The following is a 19,426-nucleotide window of genomic DNA, read 5'->3' as shown; positions in this document are numbered from 1 at the left end:
TTACCTTGATTTCATCCCAAGTGCTTGGGTCTTTCAAGCAAAGAATCCTTTCTTTTGTCGTAATATTGCCTGGTACAAGTTGTCAATGGAAGCTAAGATGAGTGATAGCGATAACTCTAATGAGGAATCATTCTAGTCTTCAAAAAAATTATTTTTGTACACAATGAACACTCTCCATTAGCTAACTGTTGATCAAAGTGAAATGAACCACTTACAAGTAAACTCTACCAAGTGTCCTCAAAATATTGTCCTTGCATTACTGCTGCTCTTACCTTTCAATCCCAGAGTGGTCAAACTCACTGCTTCACAGAGTGTACAACAAGATCAATAAACCAGTCTTCACTCACTGCACAGCGGCTGGTTCTCCTTTTGAACTAAAACAAGTTCATGTCACTCTAATCCCTTTGCCAAAATTCCGGATCACATCCAGCCAGCCACCTTCTTCACCTCATTAAAGTTGGAGCATGTTTTGAACCAGTAGAACTTCAAAATCAGACCCTTGTTTCTAGTTGTATTAATACTGAAAGTTTGTTTAGTTTAGCAGAGTTGTAGTTAATGTTGCTCTCTTTACCAAACCAAAGCCAGATCAGGTTTCCAACATTCATCCCTGTGGTAACTGTGGCCACAGACTAACCAAACATTTAAAAGGCACTTCTGATACTCACACCATTCATGAAAGAATAATAAATAATGTGCTGCTCTTTAAACCGAAGAACTCTCAGAGTTTGAATTTCTTTCACTGAAGACATTTACTTCCAGGTTAATTGAAGTTAAAGATGTGTCTCTTGCTAAAACATCAGCCAGTTCATGTATCCAGTCTTCATAGAAGTTATTGTAGTCACTGAGTGTCAAGTTCAAGGTAACTATTGATGTATTTCTAACCACAGCATTCATCAGAGCACAGAAACATGAATTAGGCCTGTAACTGTGGTTTTTCAGTGTAAGACTAAGGGTGGTTAATGACTTGATATTCGCCAAACCATCAATTAGACCATCGGTAGGAACTCCATCAATTAGACCATCGGTAGGAACTCCATCAATTAGACCATCGGTAGGAACTCCATCAATTAGACCATAGGTCAGGTCTCCATCAAAGGAAGAGTAGTTGTTGATTGCAAGGCTCAGTGTAGTTAATGACATTAATTTTGCCAACCAGTCACTCCGACGAGAGAAAAAGTATCCCTTAAAGTCACTGTAGTTGTTGACTGCAAGGCTCAGTGTAGTTAATGACATGTAGTTTGCCACGCAGTCACTCAGACCACAGATCATGCATCCCATAAAGTCACTGTAGTTGTTGAGTGTAAGGATCAGTGTAGTTAATGACATGTTTTTTGGCCACGCCTCCCTCAGTTTAAAGATCTTGTATTCCGCCCAGACACTCTTGCAGTAGTTGTTGAATGTAAGGCTCAGTGTAGTTAGTGACGTGTTCTTTGCCAACCCGTCAGTCAGATCAACAATCATGGGATTGTCGATATTCGAGTCACTCTGGATGTTCAATGTAAGACTCAGTGTAGTTAGTGATGTGTTTTTTGCCAAACCGTCACTCAGATCGTCGGCCACTATTTCCTTCCATTCCCAGCAGTTTTTTAAGGTAAGGCTCAGTGTAGTTAATGACGAGTTTTTTGCCAAACCATTACTCAGACCACAGTTTATGGGTTCACTCATCACATTCTCATTGTAGCTGTTGAGTGTAAGGCTCAGTGTAGTTAATGACTTGTTTTTTGCCGCAGCATCCCACAGAGCATCCATGTTTTTAATAAAGGAATTGTTGTTAAATGTCAGACTCAATGTAGTTAAAGACTCACTTCTTGCCAAACCCTCACAGAGAGTGGATCCCCAGTCTCCACTAATGCTGTCAGGGTTGTTAACGCTCACACTAAGCTTTGTTACACAGCCATCCTTAACTTTGGTAAATACAGGTGTAAGTGACGAGGAATCATCAGCAGATAAACCAACTTCTCTGCAAATCTTGTGGCCTGAATTTGAGTCATTAACATTCAATGCAAATAGATATGTTTGGTTGCGTGATAGCCTTTCAAGAGTGTTCTTTCTGTCCCCCATCAGCTCTCCTTGAATACTAATGGTCAACTTTGAAAGGGTTTTGAGTTTGTTCAAGTGCTTAAAAAGACAGTTAGCAACATTATCAGTTACTCTTTCCTTAAAATTCAAAGTGACACAAGAAACTGATGAGGCTATCAGTCCTTTGCAAAGATCATTTGCTCCACTGCAGTCTAACTCTCCCACAATGTTGACAGCCAATGAGTGGAGTTTTGAAGCTAAAAGGTTTTCATTCAGAACTGGGCAAAGGCAAGCCACCTGTGAAGTTCCTACCATGCCAGTAACATTTGGATGCAATGTAAAGGACATAGTTGACTTTACTGCAGAGTGGAGAGTCCTAGAAATATTTGCCCAGTTTGTAGGAAGCTCACCAAACACTTTTAATTCCAGAGACTCCAAAGACCTGTTTCCTAGAAAGCCATTCTTTAACAAAGCCACACCAGTGTTGCTGGGTTTTCCATAAAATGTCAGTGCAAGGGACTTCACTGAAGGATTTGCCACAAGTCCCTCTCTAACAGAAGTTATTGATAAATCTTGCATGTCTCCAAACAGAGTAAGGCTCAGAGACATAAGTGATCTGTTCAATAAAATCTTTTTAAAATCTTCTGCTTCAGTTTCGCTCCATGAACCAAAAATCTCGAGTACAACAGATGTAAGTGGCGTATCTGCAGATAGTCCCTTGTCAAGTATGGCTATGCAACTCTTTAACAACTCATGAGTCAATTTTAAAGTTACAGCTGTTAAGGTTTTATTTGCAGCCAAGCTGTCACTGAGAGCAACAACTTCACAGGAAGAAATCCATCCAGTTGTCTCAAGTGTAAAGGAATGTAAAGTAGAGTCTACTGTGAGTGCTTTACACAAAAGAGCTGTAATCTCTTCTGAAACACAACCAGAAAAGGAAAGTGTTTGTAGCTGTGTGCTGGATGCTATGATGTCAGCTAGTGCATCACCAACTTCGTCGACAGTAATTTCCCCATTGAAAGACTCTATTGCTAGATGAACAGGAAGCTGCAACTGTGAAAAACTCCCACAGGCTTTTAAAACAATGAAAACATCTGGTGTTAAGAACTCTTCTGTTAAGTCAAAGGTCATGGTCTGGGGAAACGGAATAAAGGAGGAAAGAGCTATTGCCACTTGTTCATCATTTCTACTCTCATTCAAACATTCAACAAAGAAAGTGGCCTCTTTTTCAGCGCACTGGTGCCAGTCCCAGTTTCCTTCCTTTAGCTGCTTGCCAATCTGTTCAAAAAGAAGACGAGCATCCTCACCCAGTATGCCAGACATAAAGATGAACATTTGTCTGTACCTCTCTGTCACATTACTGAAAAAGTTTAACAACTCAGAGAAATAAACCTCTTTTTTCAATAGCTTGTTAGCTAAAAAAAATGCAGCCAGATACTCTTGGAATGTCTTGTGAAAGAAGAAATACTCATGCTGTGGGTTAATCTTCCTTAAGCTGGCTTCCTTGAACACGAGGCCAAGTTCTCTAGCTGCTAGATTTGCATGTACAGTTTCAAATTCTACCAATTCCTCTTCATGAAAAGAAAATCGATCTTTTTCCAGGCATCTCCAAGCTAACTCTCCAAGAACTAGCAAACTATCTTCAAAGAGCCTCACTGGGTTTCTGTCATCAAGAAGAGCCTCTAGATCATGCTTGGCACAATATCTCCGTAGAATGCAACAAACAATTATCTGGTAAAGTTTAGTGCGATAAGATGGCAGTTCTCCTTTGTAGTCCTCAAACACAACGCAAAGGAGTAACAAGTTTAGAGGATTGTTCCACAGCGCATCAAGTAAAGTGTTTTTTTTGATTTGTACGATAAGTCTCTCTCCAGTGGATACATGCTCAGAACCAGCACTGTTAAAATACTTTCTGATATAATCAAAGGCATCTTTCCTTGTAAAGCCTTCAATCTGTAAAAGCATGTCAAACTTCACCTTCTGTCGTACAGCAATTCCTCTTTCCTGGCGAGTTGTAGCCAAGACATAGCAAAATCGTAAAACCTTTTTATGGAGTAAGTCATCCACGTAGCTTTTAGATTCTTTTGGAAGCTCATCCAGACCGTCCAGAATTATCAACACTTTAGGTTGAAAATCAAAAACCTTGATGAACTCCATAAGTTTTTCGCAGAAGCATTCATGAGTATCTTTAGGTAACAGTTGTTCAGTAATGGCTTCGAATAGGTCTCCAACAATATCCCGGCATTTCAGCAATAAGACAATTTCAAATTGTGGAAAGTTGAACTCTTTAGGAATGCGGTCATGAGCCCAATCATAGGCTATTTTGAGGCAGAATGTTGTCTTTCCAATTCCAGGACTTCCTTCTACAAGCACAATCACATCACCCTCACTTTTAAAGACATCATACATGTGCACCTCACTATTTTCTAATTGAAAGTCTCTTTTCCTCCTTGAAACAATTCTCAATCTTGTGTAAACATCTTCAAGAGGCAACGTAATTGTACTCTCCCAAAGCAGTGGTTTTAGCTGAGATCGTCTGTTGTACTCATCTTTGATAACCCTGATAACAGTATCAAGATAATGACCTAAAATCAAAAATAAAAAAAATTAAATAAAAAAGGTCAGTCAACCTATCAAATCTCTAATCTTCTTAAAACAGTCGACTCTGGTCAAATTTTCTTGTGAATGCTGCGATTTTCGAAAGAGAAATTTTGAAAGTGTTTAAGTGTAAAAGTTGTTAAATAAGGATTGGTTCTTTACCAATCACGTACGGTTACAAGGTGCTATTGTCTCTAGTAACCTCCTAACTCGCTACCTACTTTATTGCTAGATATTTTTCTCTTTTTTCCTTAGCTGAACTGTGTTAATGTAAATTTAACCTATATACCTTCTAAAATCGAGCCGAGTTAAAAAATAAAATCATTAACTGTTAGGAAAACCTTCAAAATGAAGAACTAAAACAGAGAGAAACAGTTTAATACAAAAAAACAAAAGCATTCCAAATGAACAAATAAATCCCAAAGACTAAGACTTATTTTATGCTATCTGAGACAACTGTTTCGCTGTATTTGCTTCATCCACCTGAAAAGTTGAAGACATGTTTTTTTCTGTAACGAGCGCCAGACAAATAAAAACATCTCAGTTTCTAACAAGGAACTGAACTCCAGAACTTTGGGTTTGCACTCTGATACTCTGCTTTTCAGCTTCATTGAAAGTTTATACATTAAGGAACTGACTTAGAAGATAACACCAGGTTATAATAAACAAGAGCAAGAATTGGTAGAAGAGTAAAACAGTCCTTTAAGAAAACACACGTGTAGCAGCTGTTGTTCATTGACTAATACACTTGATGACACTGAAAATCATTGTGATTCATCTACTTACTCTGGTCACGTCTTCGGGATTCTTTGTAAACCTGTGGGTTCACAGGAAATGGTAAATGATGGAATTCTACAAATGGAGACCGCGAACAGCTACCAGAGGAATCTTGAACAAACACAAAGTAAAACTATCATTACTAAAAAAAATTCAGTATAGCCACAGGTGGCCCAAGCCTACTGTGTGTGATTTTAATTAACAAGAATACCTAACATATTAAGATCAAATTTTAAGCGTAAGCATAGACCATTAGAATTTAAAAATGCCTACTGTTAAATTTCCAGAAATTATTGGCTACCAAGGGTGTAAAAGACGGCTGTGCCCCTTAAAGGAGCTGGAAGGCGAAATCCCAACATGAGAATCTGTCCTCTGGCTAAACAGACTGTGGTAAGAGGTCTTATAGATTGATAAATAACCAGCTTTTATTGAAATCCTTCCTTAACAATGAAATCTACTTTAAAAAAGCCTGTCAGATGCAACAGGGTAAACAAACCATCTACAATTTCAGACAAAAATGGCAAATATCTTGGATTGATTTCTTACTCAATAGCTAAAAATAACCCCAGCAATGGACCCTGCCATTTAAACAATCGGGAAGAAAACTTGTGTTCTAAAAGCTTAAAAAATAAAAAGCACTCCTTTCAGCAGCTACTTAAAGAACATAAAGAAAGTGGCAATTTAAATAAAAAAAGCACCAGCAAATGTTAGTTCGTCATCTGATAGTCGAAGTCGTTTGGAAGTCTTCTTTACCCTCTCAGAGGAACCTGCAAAGGAGTGATCAAAACATACTCAACTTCTGTCTTTACTGAAACAAAACTTTAATTTGTTTCTCTAAGACGAGAGTGCTGTTTTGACCAGTGAGTTTTGTTTTGCTGTTTTGTTTTGACAATCCATCTAACTAAATGAGCACAGGTCAGCATCAGAGTCAAGTACAGACGTATTACCATACTTTGGAACTCACAAAATGGTTTGAACCAGCAGTAATAGTTGACACTGTGGTCGTATTTTCAAATTGAGAATAGTTCTTAAAAGGAGTGTTGCTGGTGACTCTCAGCAACTAGCAATTCAAAAAACCTCAACAGAAGTCCTTATTAGATTCAAGTGAACAACTCTGCTTCATTCCATTGAAAACTCGGCAACTCTGCTTGAGCACTTGATTCTGTTAATGGTCTCTCCCAAAAATTGTCCAACATACACCTTTCCAATCACTTTCACCAAAAATTGTTACTTTCAGGGGTAATAGTGAACAATGGTTCCCAATTTCAACTGTCGATAACCTGTCAGCCAACAAGTTACCGACACATTACCGACAGTTGGCCAACATTGTTCAGTAGACCAAAAATTGACTGAAAACAGAGTCAGACCTTTTCCAGTTGAAAACAGGAAAAGTTTTGACTCTGTTCTGTACCCAACTACTCGATTTGGTTGAAACAGTATAATAAGCTTGTTTAACCCATCTTCCGACGGTACATACCAAAATTTAGTGGTAACTTTGGTACCTATTTCTAATATCCTAGTCTGTGCACAAAAAAACTTCTTTTCTCAAGTTTGGGGTAACAAATAGGCAAAGCCAAAAGTAGTTTTTCAATCACTCTATAATGCTTTGTGAAAATCTAGTTGGAAGTACCAGGGGATTGGGAACTAGAACAACTTTTCAATATGGCAGATAAATGAAATCAAACCAATTTGGGAAAGTTTTGCTAGCCAATGCAAAAGAGTAGGCAAATGCCACAATAACTTTTGAAAGTAAAGTGCAAAGTATCTTTCTTAAATGACTTTTCCCCTTTTTCATGTAGCTTTAGATGCAATAGATAAGAAAATGTTTACGATCATTTCAGTTCATGACCCACCAACAGGTTACTGACAGGTCACCAACTGTCAGCCAACAGTTGGCCAAAACTTTGACCTGAAGCATAATATCTTTTGAGAACTGTTCTTCACTTTTACCACTTTCAGGAGTGCTCTCTGCCAAACAGTAAGACCACAAAGTCTTTCTCTATGACATTCAAATGCCACAGAGACTTAACTTTCATACTCAGGGGTTTCATTTATGTTTTCTGCAGGAGGGCAACTGGTTTTCACAGGCGGGCAAAACTCTTTGAACTGAACTTCTTTACAAGATAAACTTTCCTCCAGATGGTCAAATCAGGTGGGCAAAGCCGTCCTCACAACCGGTCAATTTGCCCAGTGCCTGGCCCTTAATGAAAACCCTGCATACTATAACATTACTCTAAGTAATCAAGTTAACATACAGTACATTTTCAAATCATATTCCATAATTAGTAATGTGATTATCATTGTAATAACCAGCATTGTTTGGTCGTACCCTCATTTGAGTGTCAAACATAAGGGATGGACATTTGTAAAGTATATAAGTAAAAGTGTAGGCTTTCAGTACTATACTGCATTTTAGTATTTAAGTGACTCAATTACCACTGATACTTGAACAGTATCTAGGCAATTATCACAATTCAGTGTTGGCATTGTTTTGTCTTTCTTTCTTAATGTTAAATTTCAACACAACAAAATGAAAACTTACTTTTATGAGGATAAGTTGACAATTTTTGTTTCTTTGGCATATTGGAACAATCAGGAACTGATCTTTTACCTTGTGCTGGATTCTGTTTCTTGCCAAGACCTTACAACATAATTTATTGAAAATGATGTAAGATAAAAGTAACGTACAACTACTCTCAAGTTAGCTAATATGGATCCAGATTAATATGGATCCAGATGCTTGAATGTAATGTTAGAGTTTATTGTTCCACCTGGAGCTTGTTGAATCTCACTTGTAATTTGTGAAAATTATATTCAATTAAATGGCCAATAAATCACTGTTTCATTGGTATCTGCTGAGGAGTATGTCCATAGATCAAGTGCATGTTTTAAGTGCAAAAAAAAAATTAAACATGTAACACTGCTAGGCTAAGAAAATGCAGTGAAGATTTCACTGTTAGGTGCTCTCTCTTATTCTAAAAATTAAGGCAAAATCTTCAATCTGCAAAAAAATCATTCAACATATAACCTTCCTTTAAACTCTTTTAAGACTGCATAACAGAGATTCAAAATTTACCACACCTCAGTATGATACAGTACCCCTTCTCCTATTGTTCAAGGGAGGAGCTATTTAAACTTCAATGTTTAGACTATTTTGCTTGCTGTCAATTGTTTGAAGAAGAAAATCAGAAAAATTATAATTGATCCATTCTCATTTTAATTAAAAGACTATCTTATGTACCTTTGGAAACCTTGTTAGACAATCTTTGTTGCTTTGACACTTTGGAAACTTTTGATGGCTTTTTTCCTTTTGTCAAGAATTGTGAAGAACCTACAAGTGGACAAGAAAAAAATGGAAGACAATGTTTTAAACTTCAATTTAATTCAATCACTGCCCTTTTAACTACTGCAGTTAAGATTCTATGGGGACTCCTTTATGCAAACCAGTCAGTCACTCACTCACTAAGATGTGGACACCATGGTGTTATGATTGTCCATTTCCTTTTCTTTTGGTTCTCTCCCTTTGTTTATTTTCTCTCATTTGCTTATGCTCACTAAGGCCCATGGTATAGTGTGAGCCTTTATGGTTGCGCCATCACGGTCAAAGTGCAGTTGGCCTTCAGTCGTTCAAGAAGTAATGAGTCGTAAGTCTGGGTTAATAAGTCAATTTTGCATTTCCCGATCAAGGAGCTTCACTGTGTGGGTCAGATATGTAAGTGATTTCATTTCTATGTAATTTAAATGTATTTCTCATCGATTTAGTACATTGCACGATTCTATCTTCGCTCAAATGAATTGTTATTGTTTTGCCTCCTGCACATGTAGATTAATAGCCTGTTTCTTAGCGCCTAATGTGACTATTTTAACTTGTTTCGAAGTATCATATGCATTGCTGTTAGGCGAGTATGTTCGTAATTTGCTTACGCGTAATCTCATCTTCGTTTGGAATATTTCATGTGCAGAACATTGTCTATGTGCTATTGGGGTTCTGCTCCCAAATATTCTCATGACACGTCTTGTCAAACTTGATAGTTGCTTCCGTAACACATGGTGATTAGTTGTCTTGAACTCACTGGAGCAGGAAACCATATTGGAATAGTAAATGCACATAAAATGATAAAGAAGCTTTGTTTCAGTTTATACTAAGTATCACTTTTGAGTGAACAAATATTTATAGAGTTCAGGCACAAACCTAGTACTGTGCATTGCTTCAATTGTTTATGATACAATGTCAAACAAGAACTGTGATGAGATTCAATTATCTGGTTGCATCCATCAGAAGTGGACAAAAATAATCCTGTGCTTCTCCAACAACAACAAAAAAAATAACGTGTGGAATTCTTCGCTCCATATTTTTTTAATGAGTCCAAAAAACTTGTGGTTGCATAAACCGTGTGTTTTGAGGTATTTTTGTTCAAAAGGCAATAGGTTTGTTATGGAACAAATGTTAAGAATGGAAAATAGTGAAATTTGGCTTGAGCAGGTGAAGAAAGATTTGGATTGCAGTACGTGTCTAAATTTGATGAATTTTGCAGACAGAAATTTGACAAATGCAGGATACTATCTTGTGTTTTTTTTGCAGATTTTATATGCATTCATTATTCAGTGGAGTTTAAATGCGCAAGAATGCATGTGGGAATTGCTACACTCATGAAAACAATTGCGTGAAAACAAGTCCAGTAACCCCTTCTTTTTGTCGTTCCAATACGATAATGTTGAAAGGTATCGTCAGAAAAAAAAAGTACCAAATTCTACCAAAGGTAATTTTGTGATGTGTGAAAATTGCCTTTTTCTAGATTTTCTGAAATTCCACTCCATAGAATTTTTTTAAAATCTTTGTACATTTTCCTTTTCAAGTGCCGAAAGCAATCACTAAGAAAAATCACAGGGTCACCGAGTTAGTTTTCAAATTATTGGAGCCATAAGCTAAAAAATGCATCTGAATAATACTTTGAAAGCACTTCCATGGAAACTGCTAGTGGAAAAATAACACCTACTTTTGCATAGCCAACAATTATATAATTTAACCCTGTAAAAGTGTTCAACTGGCCTTGGCCAGTCTTTTTGTTGTATTCTTTCAAAGTTACAAACCATCAAAAAGATGAAAACTGGTGCCAGCCACCCTAAAAGCTTAAAAAAAGTCTGCAGAAGTGTTTTGATTACAAATTGAATTCAGCCACCACTGTTTAATAAGAAAATTCAGTTTCTGAGGTGTGATTGAAGTTTTGCAGTGAATGATTTGAACCCAGGACTAACATGTGAAAGTGTAGTGTGATTGTCCTGGTGAGTGTAGTCCTTAGAACGACTAACCTCCCGGTTAGCTCGACTGGTTAGAGCGCTGGATTGTGTTGTGAGGGAGGTCGAGGGTTCAAGCCCCGGCCGGACCAATACTCATGGTCTTAAAATAAGTGTGGAGAATTTGCTACCTTTCTAAAATGGAGAGATTTTCTAGTCTTCTCAAATAAGGACGAATAAACCGTAGGCACCTTCTCCTTCAGGGTTCGGGGTAGGAGATGTTAATTTCCCATGCACGAGATTACTATGTGGTCCATGTCCTCCCCTGGGTGAGATGGGTGGGCATTGGCCCTGAAGAGCACCTATGGGGAGTGGTTAGTTAACCTATGTCAGTTAACTGTGTCTGTGTGTGTGTGTGTGTGTGTGTGTGTGGGTAGGTAGATATGTAGGTATGTAGGTATGTATGCAGGTAGGTAGGTATGTAGGTATGCATGTAGGTATGTATGTAGGTATGTGGGTATATTTGCAGGTATGTATGCAGGTATGTATGCATGTAGGTAGGTAGGTAGGTATGTATGTATGTATGTATGTAGGTATGTATGTATGTATGTATGTATGTATGTATGCATGTAGTATGTAGGTAGGTATGTAGGTATATAGGTAGGTAGGTATGTATGTATGTAGGTAAGTATCTATGTATGTATGTAGGTATGTATGTAGGTAGGTAGGTAGGTATGTATGTATGTAGGTAGGCAGGTAGGTAGGTAGGTATGTATGTATGTATGTAGGTATGTATGTATGTACGCATGTAGGTATGTATGTATGTAGGTATGTATGTAGGTAAGTATGTATGCATGTAGGTATGTATGTATGTAGGTATGTATGTAGGTATGTATGTATGTACGTATGTATGTATGTATGTAAGTATGTATGTAGGTAGGTATGTATGTATGTATGTAGATAGGTAGGTAGGTAGGTATATAGGTATGTAGGTATGTATGTATGGATGTATGTATGTATGTATGTATGTATGTATGTAGGTATGTAGGTATGTAGGTATGTATGTATGTATGTAGGTATGTATGTACGAATGCATGTTGGTATGTATGTATGTAGGTATGTATGTAGGTAGGTATGTAGGTAGGTAGGTAGGTAGATAGGTAGGTATGTATGTATGTATGTATCTAGGTATGTATGTATGTAGGTAGGTAGGTAGGTAGGTAGGTATGTATGTATGTATGCATGTAGGTAGGTAGGTAGGTAGGTAGGTATGTAGGTAGGGAGGTAGGTATGTATGTATGTATGTAGGTATGTACGTATGTACGCATGTACGTAGGTAGGTAGGTAGGTAGGTAGGTAGGTAGGTAGGTAGGTAGGTGGGTATGTATGTATATATTGTGGCAGGAAAAAGACAAGTAAACTACAAGTTCATCCCTACAAGCCTGTTTCGTGGTCGCCCACTCATCAGGGGATTTAATGAGGATAAACTTTACCATTGCTTATATACAATATAATTTGCATGATCTAACTAGTCTAATTTATGCAGCACAAAATTGACAGTTTAGTTGTTGCGTAGAAGGGCTTTGCTTCTGTGGCGGCAAGAAGACACGAGTTCATTAAGTTTGTTTAATGTTGATAGTTCGGGCCGGCAGATGATTAGGAATTTTTCTTTGAGGCAGAGGTTACATCTTTTACTTGAGCTGTTGTACGGTGAGTGCGATGAGAGAATGCATCAGGAAATAAAGTGATCAATGTTGTTGTCTTTGAGGGTCCAGATGTGCTTGTTGAGTTCGGTAGAGTTGCTGTGTTTAGCGTGGCGGAATGATGCGGTGTGGTTTCTGTATCTTGTTTTGAAGTCATTCTCTGTGAGTCCGGTGTACGTTTCTGTCGTGTTGTTGTCTTTGCGTGTAACGGAGGCTTGGTAGATTACTGATGGTTGCAGGCAGTTTCCGTCGAGCGGGCATGTGTTCTTTTGTCGGCAGTTACATGTCTTGTTGTTATCAATGGTAGTGGCGGTGGCGGCAGTGACATCAGACTGTATAGATGCTGTTAGGATGCGTTTGTTATGGTTGTTGATTATCTGTTTCGTGTTGTTCATTCAGCTGTAACTGATTTTGATGGTGTTTCGGTTAAAGATTTTTCTGAGCTTGTGATCTTTGGGAAAGTGCTTGTCTACTAGGGCGAGGAATTTGTGTCCGATGTTGGTGCTGGTGTTCTTGCTAAAAGGAGGGTTGTACCAGAGGATGTTATTGTGTTGTCGGCTTTTCCATTTGCTTGTTTTGGCTGGTTCGTACTTTAGGGTGTAGTGGTATCCACTTTCGTTGAGTGCTTTCTGGTATGGGGGTGCGGCTCGGTCAAAGGATGCTTTGTCAGATGACAGGGAGGACAGTCGTTTGTTGATGCCGGCGGGAATGTTTTTTGTTGTTATTGGTGGATGGTTGCTCTTGCGGTGAACATATTGCAGTGAAGTATTCGGCTTTGTAAATGGTTGATAAGTGCTTCAGTTAAGGTTAAATGTGACGTCTAGGAAGTCGATTATTTGTTTGTTAGCTTCTATGGTGATGCGTAGTCCGTTGTTATTTAAGATGCGGCATATTTCCTTCTTAATGTTCTCTGTGTCTCTAGGTGCGGCGTTTGTAATGGCTAGTCCGTCGTCAAGTCACACTTTATGTATGTATGTATGTATGTATGTATGTAGGTAGGTAGGTAGGTAGGTAGGTATGTATGTAGGTAGGTAGGTAGGTAGGTATGTATGTATGTATGTATGTATTTAGGTATGTGTGTATGTATGTATGTATGTATGTAGGTATGTACATATGTATGTATGTATGTATGTATCTATGTATGTATGTAGGTATGTACGTATGTATGTATGAATGTATGAATGTAGGTAGGTATGTAGGTATGTATGTATGTAGGTATGTATGTAGGTATGTATGTATGTATGTATGTATGTATGTATGTAGGTAGGTAGGTAGGTAGGTAGGTAGGTATGCATGTATGCATGTAGGTATGTAGGTATGTATGTATGTAGGTATATTTGCAGGTATGTATGCATGTAGGTAGGTAGGTAGGTATGTATGTTTGTATGTATAACTGTTGATCACACTACACTTTCACATGTATGAAGTTTGTTCTCTGAAAGTCCTTTCCAAAATCACAGACTTAACCAAATTATTTTCTTTCTTTCAACTATGGACTTACAAGGACGCTAACATGCTAACATGCTAACATAGTGCACTACTGACCATGCCAGAAATTACATCAAGGAATATCACCAAAAACTCATTTCGAAAAAACTAATGACTCCGGAAAATTCATTCTGGAAATAGCCAAATGTCATGGACTTACTTACATGATCATGACATAGCCACTATATACTATAAGAAACTGAAAAAGTGTCTGCATAAAGCTGGAAGATTGTGTTTCTCATAATAATATTTTGGAGTATTTATTGCTTGAATGATCAATTATATTTGTACCAAATAGAATTACTGGGGGCAGCCCCTACCCCATTATCAACCATTATCATCATTATCATCACATTTCCCTTATCATTCTTGTTACCATCAAACTTAAGTAGAGCCTCATAATTTGACATCACCTGAGAAGTTATCACAATAAGTCAACTCTCCAGTGAGACCCCTAGAAGGCTGATCATCACAGGGAGGTGCTGAACTGTCATCTCTCGCCAGTACACTTGTGCTGTTTTCTGAAGAAATTGTGAAAAGGGATAACAAAAACATTGAAATGTTTCTCAATAACCACCAATGACACAAGAAGGTGTATGATATTCCAAAATCATATGAGGGAAAGCTCCTCAATCTAATACTATTTTGAATCAGACATGTTTTTAAAAATTATGGAAAAGAAAAGCAAACCTCCTTCTTCTTCCGATATACTGATAAATTAGCTTTCAGTTTTCATCTTTTGTGGATTATTAAATTCTAACATTTGCAAACAACAAAATTTTGATAAATCCTTGTAATTGTCCATCTGGATGTTGTTGAAAATCCTACTTTGTGATGTAAAAAAGATCTCTGATTTAAGACATCAGGACAATAGTTCTAGACATAATAGGGTTCCACAATGATAAAAATTGGTCGAACTCTTTTAGGTTCGATCTATTCATGCAAAATCTAATCATAGAATCAGTTTGAGCTTTTAATTAGAAGCTTTCAATTGATTGCAATAGCTTCTTGCTATGTTACCATAGGAAATCACATCATAGATAACTCAAAACAATTAGCTCTACAAGCTTTTATGCAATGGTAATTTGCATATACCTGTATAGCAATGAAAAACACTGGTAGAATGCACATAGTTATAATAATATTTAATTTCCAACTCTAAACATCGCTTTTCACATGTTCTGATTGATTTACTAAGCTCAAGTTATGAATCAAATCATCTTCCAAGTCACCTTAAAAGGAAATGCACTGTGACAGTTGGAAGCTATAATAATTTTTTGGCCTAAAATTATTAACTCATTCAGGATTAATTTTTTTTATCAAATTTAAGAGAAGAACTATTCCATTCCATGGATACAAGATTACATGGTTGTTACCAACTCAGCTTTTTTTCCAATATGAACTCATTGAATAAATGAAAATCACAATATGCTGTTTGCAACCTTCATACTAGATAGGCCAAGTTTAGAATACCTTCTGTTCTGAGCTTTACAGTACCTTGCAAGGGTTGAAGGCTGACATAGTGTACTTCATGGACATGTCCCAGTACAAGATGCTTGTTCTTATCCAATAGAGAATCTGGGTTGATGATTACCTCACTGTTGTTTGGAAGACTGCTAATCACATGAATGGCTATTCTATAACAGTTTGCAGCAGCCCAGAGAATCAAATGATCACCCCAAGTGCCATCTTGCTCCATGTCTGTTAAGTAACCACCCCATGTTGTGTGACTTTCAACAAAGTGAAACAGATCCGTTCCATCCCCCTGTAAAAGAAAGTCCAACAAGATAACATATACATTGTAATAATTTATGGTAATAGAGTAACTCACAATGGCTACATATGGTAATGTTTTCATGTAATAAATATTACCTCCAAAAGTATTCAAAGACAAATAAGGAGGCCTCTAGCTCATAGACTCAACCCTCCAAGGTTACTTAACTTGCTGCATGGATCAGATAGCCAGAGTAACCGTTACAACTGCCAAATTAATGAGTGGATGAAGTTGACAGTGTCATGTTTACAATCATCCAAATTAATGAATGCATTTGACAGACAGTAGTTTTTACAACCTACTTACTGTATTTACCTGTGTATAATACACACTTCATTTCTATAAAAATAACCATCAAAATTGCAGTGCGTATCATACACTGATTCCACTGTTTGTCATGCACATCCTAATTTGCATACATTAAAAAAACACAACAAAGAAAGTAACACACTTAACGCTTTATTAAATAGCTTCTTTTCAAAGAAAAATTATAGGTGCAAATTAAGTTTTTACTCCAAAATCAAGACAAAAGACAAAATTTGCCAAATATCTTCACAAGTGTGCACACAGTCATGTGGATCAGATTTCAACGTGACCAAGCTAACTTGGCCATGTGTGAAGAGATCTTATTTTACACCGGATTTTTCAACAAATAGCAAGGTGAAAGTGAGCAAGAAACATTTCAGGACAAAAGCTTTATTGAAAGCATTCTTCATTTGCCATTAGAAGCGAAAAACGTGCAAATTTCTTGCCTGTACAAAGTGCGCGCAGTGGAATTCATCGTCATTATATTGTTCTTTACTTGACGTTACGGCCAAAAAATTATGTAGAGTTTGGTTGAAAATTCTTGATGATTTGATGCAAAATCTTTAATGCTTTGCAGACATATTGTTGCTCACCCATAACATTTACCAGGCCATAGAATCATTGATTTAGCTAGGCCTCGCTTGAAGCACTAAAGTTTGGTTTCAATAATGTCATAAATAAGTAAGTAACAAAAGATATTGGTTTTAACAATATAGTAAATTTCTTATCATTGTTGTCTTAATGAATAATTGTACAAAGATTCAACTTGTCATTTTGGCTGTAAAAAACTTTTTTTTCTGATAAATTTGGTTAAAAACAAGGGTGCATATTATACATGGGTAAGTTTTATACACGGGTAAATACAGGAAAATGTGACTGTGTTACCCAGAGCAATTTACACAATCAACCCAATTAGTCCATACAACTGACAGAGTATCAAGTTTACAACTTTCAGATCAAGTGAGTAAATTTCATAACCTAGTTGATAAGTCTGCATAACTGATTGAGTATCATGATTACACAAGTCATATAACCATTCAAAGAAGTCCATAGTCCACAATGGCACTTTCCTAAGCTATTTCCCTCAACTGTCAGAAATTTGTTAATCAAACAATTAATGAATCAATCAAAGTTTCCTTGCACTGTTTATCAGTGTAAAGTGTGAAAACATTATATACAATTTGAAATTAATAATAATAAAAATAATAATTTGTCTTATATAGCGCTATTTACAACAACAGATCAATCGTGCTTTACAATTGATACCTCTAAATATTAAAATCTCATCTAATTAAAAAATAATTACATATTACAGTTAAATTGGCTATACAAAATTCATAATTTAACCACTATTAAAAGGTTTGCCTAAAAAGAAAAGTCTTAATTGAATTCTTAAAAATGTCTACAGATCGAATATTGCATAATTGCAATGGTAGCTCATTCCATAGATGCGGTGCAGCTGCCTGAAATGCACGTTCACCCAAGGTTGCCAGCATTTTGCCTCTAGGTGGCTCTAATAAAATACCTGAGTTAGAAGGACTTGTACAAGGACTTGCATTTGATAACTAAAAGGTTGCTAATATATGCGGGTGCAAGGCCATGGATGGCTTTAAAAGTTAATCATAGGATCTTAAAGTGTATACGCGCTAGTACTGGTAACCAGTGTAAATCATAGAGTGCTGCAGTATAATGTGAGAATACTTCCTGATATCCATAATTAGTCTGGCGGCAGCATTTTGCACGCGTTGTAACTTGGCTATTTGCTCTTTGGGAAGGCTATACAATAAAGCATTACAGCAATCTAACCTACTTGTGATGAACGCGTGTACCAGAGCGAGTAAGCTGTCTCTCGATAAACACTTCTTAATGCATCTAATATTATGCAAGTAGAAAAAACCCGCACTTACACATTTAAAACCTCTGTTACAAAGTATACCTGTAATCATGTGGGTGTATTATACATTCTTTTAATTGGGAAAAGGACCAATTTTAATGAATGAATTTAAACACTGCATTAGACTTAATTCCCACAGTTGTTCTAAAATAACCTTTCAATAACTTAAAACAACAAGAAAGAAAGACAGTGTAATAACATTAAGACAAGTCATCCTTTTATCATGTCAACTTCAAATATTCATGTATATATTACACACTCTGACATTTTTAAGATCAAAGCCATGAACACGTTCTAATTCAATAATTCCTAACATTCAAATTGAATGCGAAACAGAAGAAACATAACTAGTATCCGTTCAAGAAATAACGGTAAAATGTATTTATCACAAAAACTTACCAGTTTTGGGTGCTCTCTTAGATACTGAACCAAGGAGTGCCTTAATTCTAAATGACGGATTTTAACTCCTTTGACAATCTCCAGTTGCTCTGACAAGGCATAGAACATGCAATTTCCTGACCCTCGATTGTCAGAAATTCTATAGCCCCTTTTGGATGCAATTTTGTGCAAGTCTACCAACGGATCTACACTACCGCTGATCTTAAAATTACTGGAACTCTGTTGCCACTCTTGAAGGTTATGGATGACTTGTTCATTCTCACCTACAGGAAAAACAACAGAATGATCATTACTGTATTCTTATGGATGACAAGGTACTGAGGAAATCATGGTGTATTGCTAAAGGAAAACTGCAATATAAATGTAGGGTGAAGTTGATTATTTGAGAACAATGGGAACAAGTTTTTAAAGCTTAAGATATGAATAAATTAACAACAAAAAGGTAAATTTCCCATGCAAATGCATTTTCTTGTCAGCGTATTCATCAAAACAGGGATACCAAAACTAGCCAATATGGTTCCGATAGCACCACCTCTCTGTGTCTTCGCTGGTTGATTACGGCATCACCAGCACTCTGCAATGCTGCAAGTACGTCAGTACAATGGTGTAAGTGGGTCAGCATGCTCTTGTATTGAATCAATTGATCTATCTTACTCTGTGAATCAAAAAGCCTCTGTCTGCCCCTGTCCAAGTATCTTGTCCATACCAAAGCTTCCAGACTTGTCAATGCACCTGTTGCAAGACCAGGTAGTATCTTGGAAACAGCTTTTGTGGCCATTGGAAGTAATTTAGGGGCAAAAGCCATCAGACTGCTGAAAAGGGAGTCTCCTTCTTTCACCACATGTCTGATATATATTTTGCCTATTTTTTATATCGACACCTTTTCCTTCTTTCATGGCTTTTTGAATCCCTTTCATTAGTGTCTTTGTTAGCATCAGTTCATAATTTCCTCTAATTTCACCAACTGAAGCCTCAAATACATGGTTAGCTATTCTCTCAATGGCTTCGCAAGCATCATTCTCTGATTTTCATTCAATGTTACCGAATATGGATAATACTCTGTCCTAACTTATCTATATAATATACGTTGCATTATTTTTGCATAATAAAACATATTACAAAGATACCTTTAAAATTGTATGATTATATATTTTATATCTACTACACAGCAGTTCACTGTATTTTTCCTGTTCAGTAGCCGAATAATAATTATGTTAACTGGCTATTATTCTT

The 19,426-nt window shown here is 36.8% G+C and overlaps 1 protein-coding gene across 2 annotated transcripts in view; it reads right to left on the bottom strand.

Moving 5' to 3' along the window:
• LOC148719641 (uncharacterized) overlaps positions 1 to 19,426 on the bottom strand; it is a 146,975-nt gene that overhangs the window by 2,035 nt on the left and 125,514 nt on the right. Inside the window, exons 8-16 of one of the 2 annotated variants that reach the window (XM_088738682.1) lie at positions 18,194 to 18,456; positions 15,318 to 15,585; positions 14,234 to 14,341; positions 8,636 to 8,725; positions 7,937 to 8,035; positions 6,093 to 6,161; positions 5,404 to 5,505; positions 273 to 4,604; positions 5 to 92 (exon numbers count right to left, since the gene is read on the bottom strand). In XM_088738682.1, the coding sequence (XP_088594808.1) occupies positions 703 to 4,604; positions 5,404 to 5,505; positions 6,093 to 6,161; positions 7,937 to 8,035; positions 8,636 to 8,725; positions 14,234 to 14,341; positions 15,318 to 15,585; positions 18,194 to 18,456 (4,901 nt within the window). In that variant the 3' untranslated portion in view covers positions 5 to 92; positions 273 to 702. The remainder of the gene's footprint in view (positions 1 to 4; positions 93 to 272; positions 4,605 to 5,403; positions 5,506 to 6,092; positions 6,162 to 7,936; positions 8,036 to 8,635; positions 8,726 to 14,233; positions 14,342 to 15,317; positions 15,586 to 18,193; positions 18,457 to 19,426) is intronic. The other variant, XM_088738683.1, reaches the window with a different exon arrangement.

The sequence above is a fragment of the Stylophora pistillata genome, chromosome 11 (genome assembly GCF_964205215.1).
Source record: "Stylophora pistillata chromosome 11, jaStyPist1.2, whole genome shotgun sequence".
NCBI classification, from domain to species: domain Eukaryota; kingdom Metazoa; phylum Cnidaria; class Anthozoa; order Scleractinia; family Pocilloporidae; genus Stylophora; species Stylophora pistillata.
Note: the sequence above shows the minus strand (reverse complement) of the source record. Positions and strands in the feature narration are given on the sequence as shown.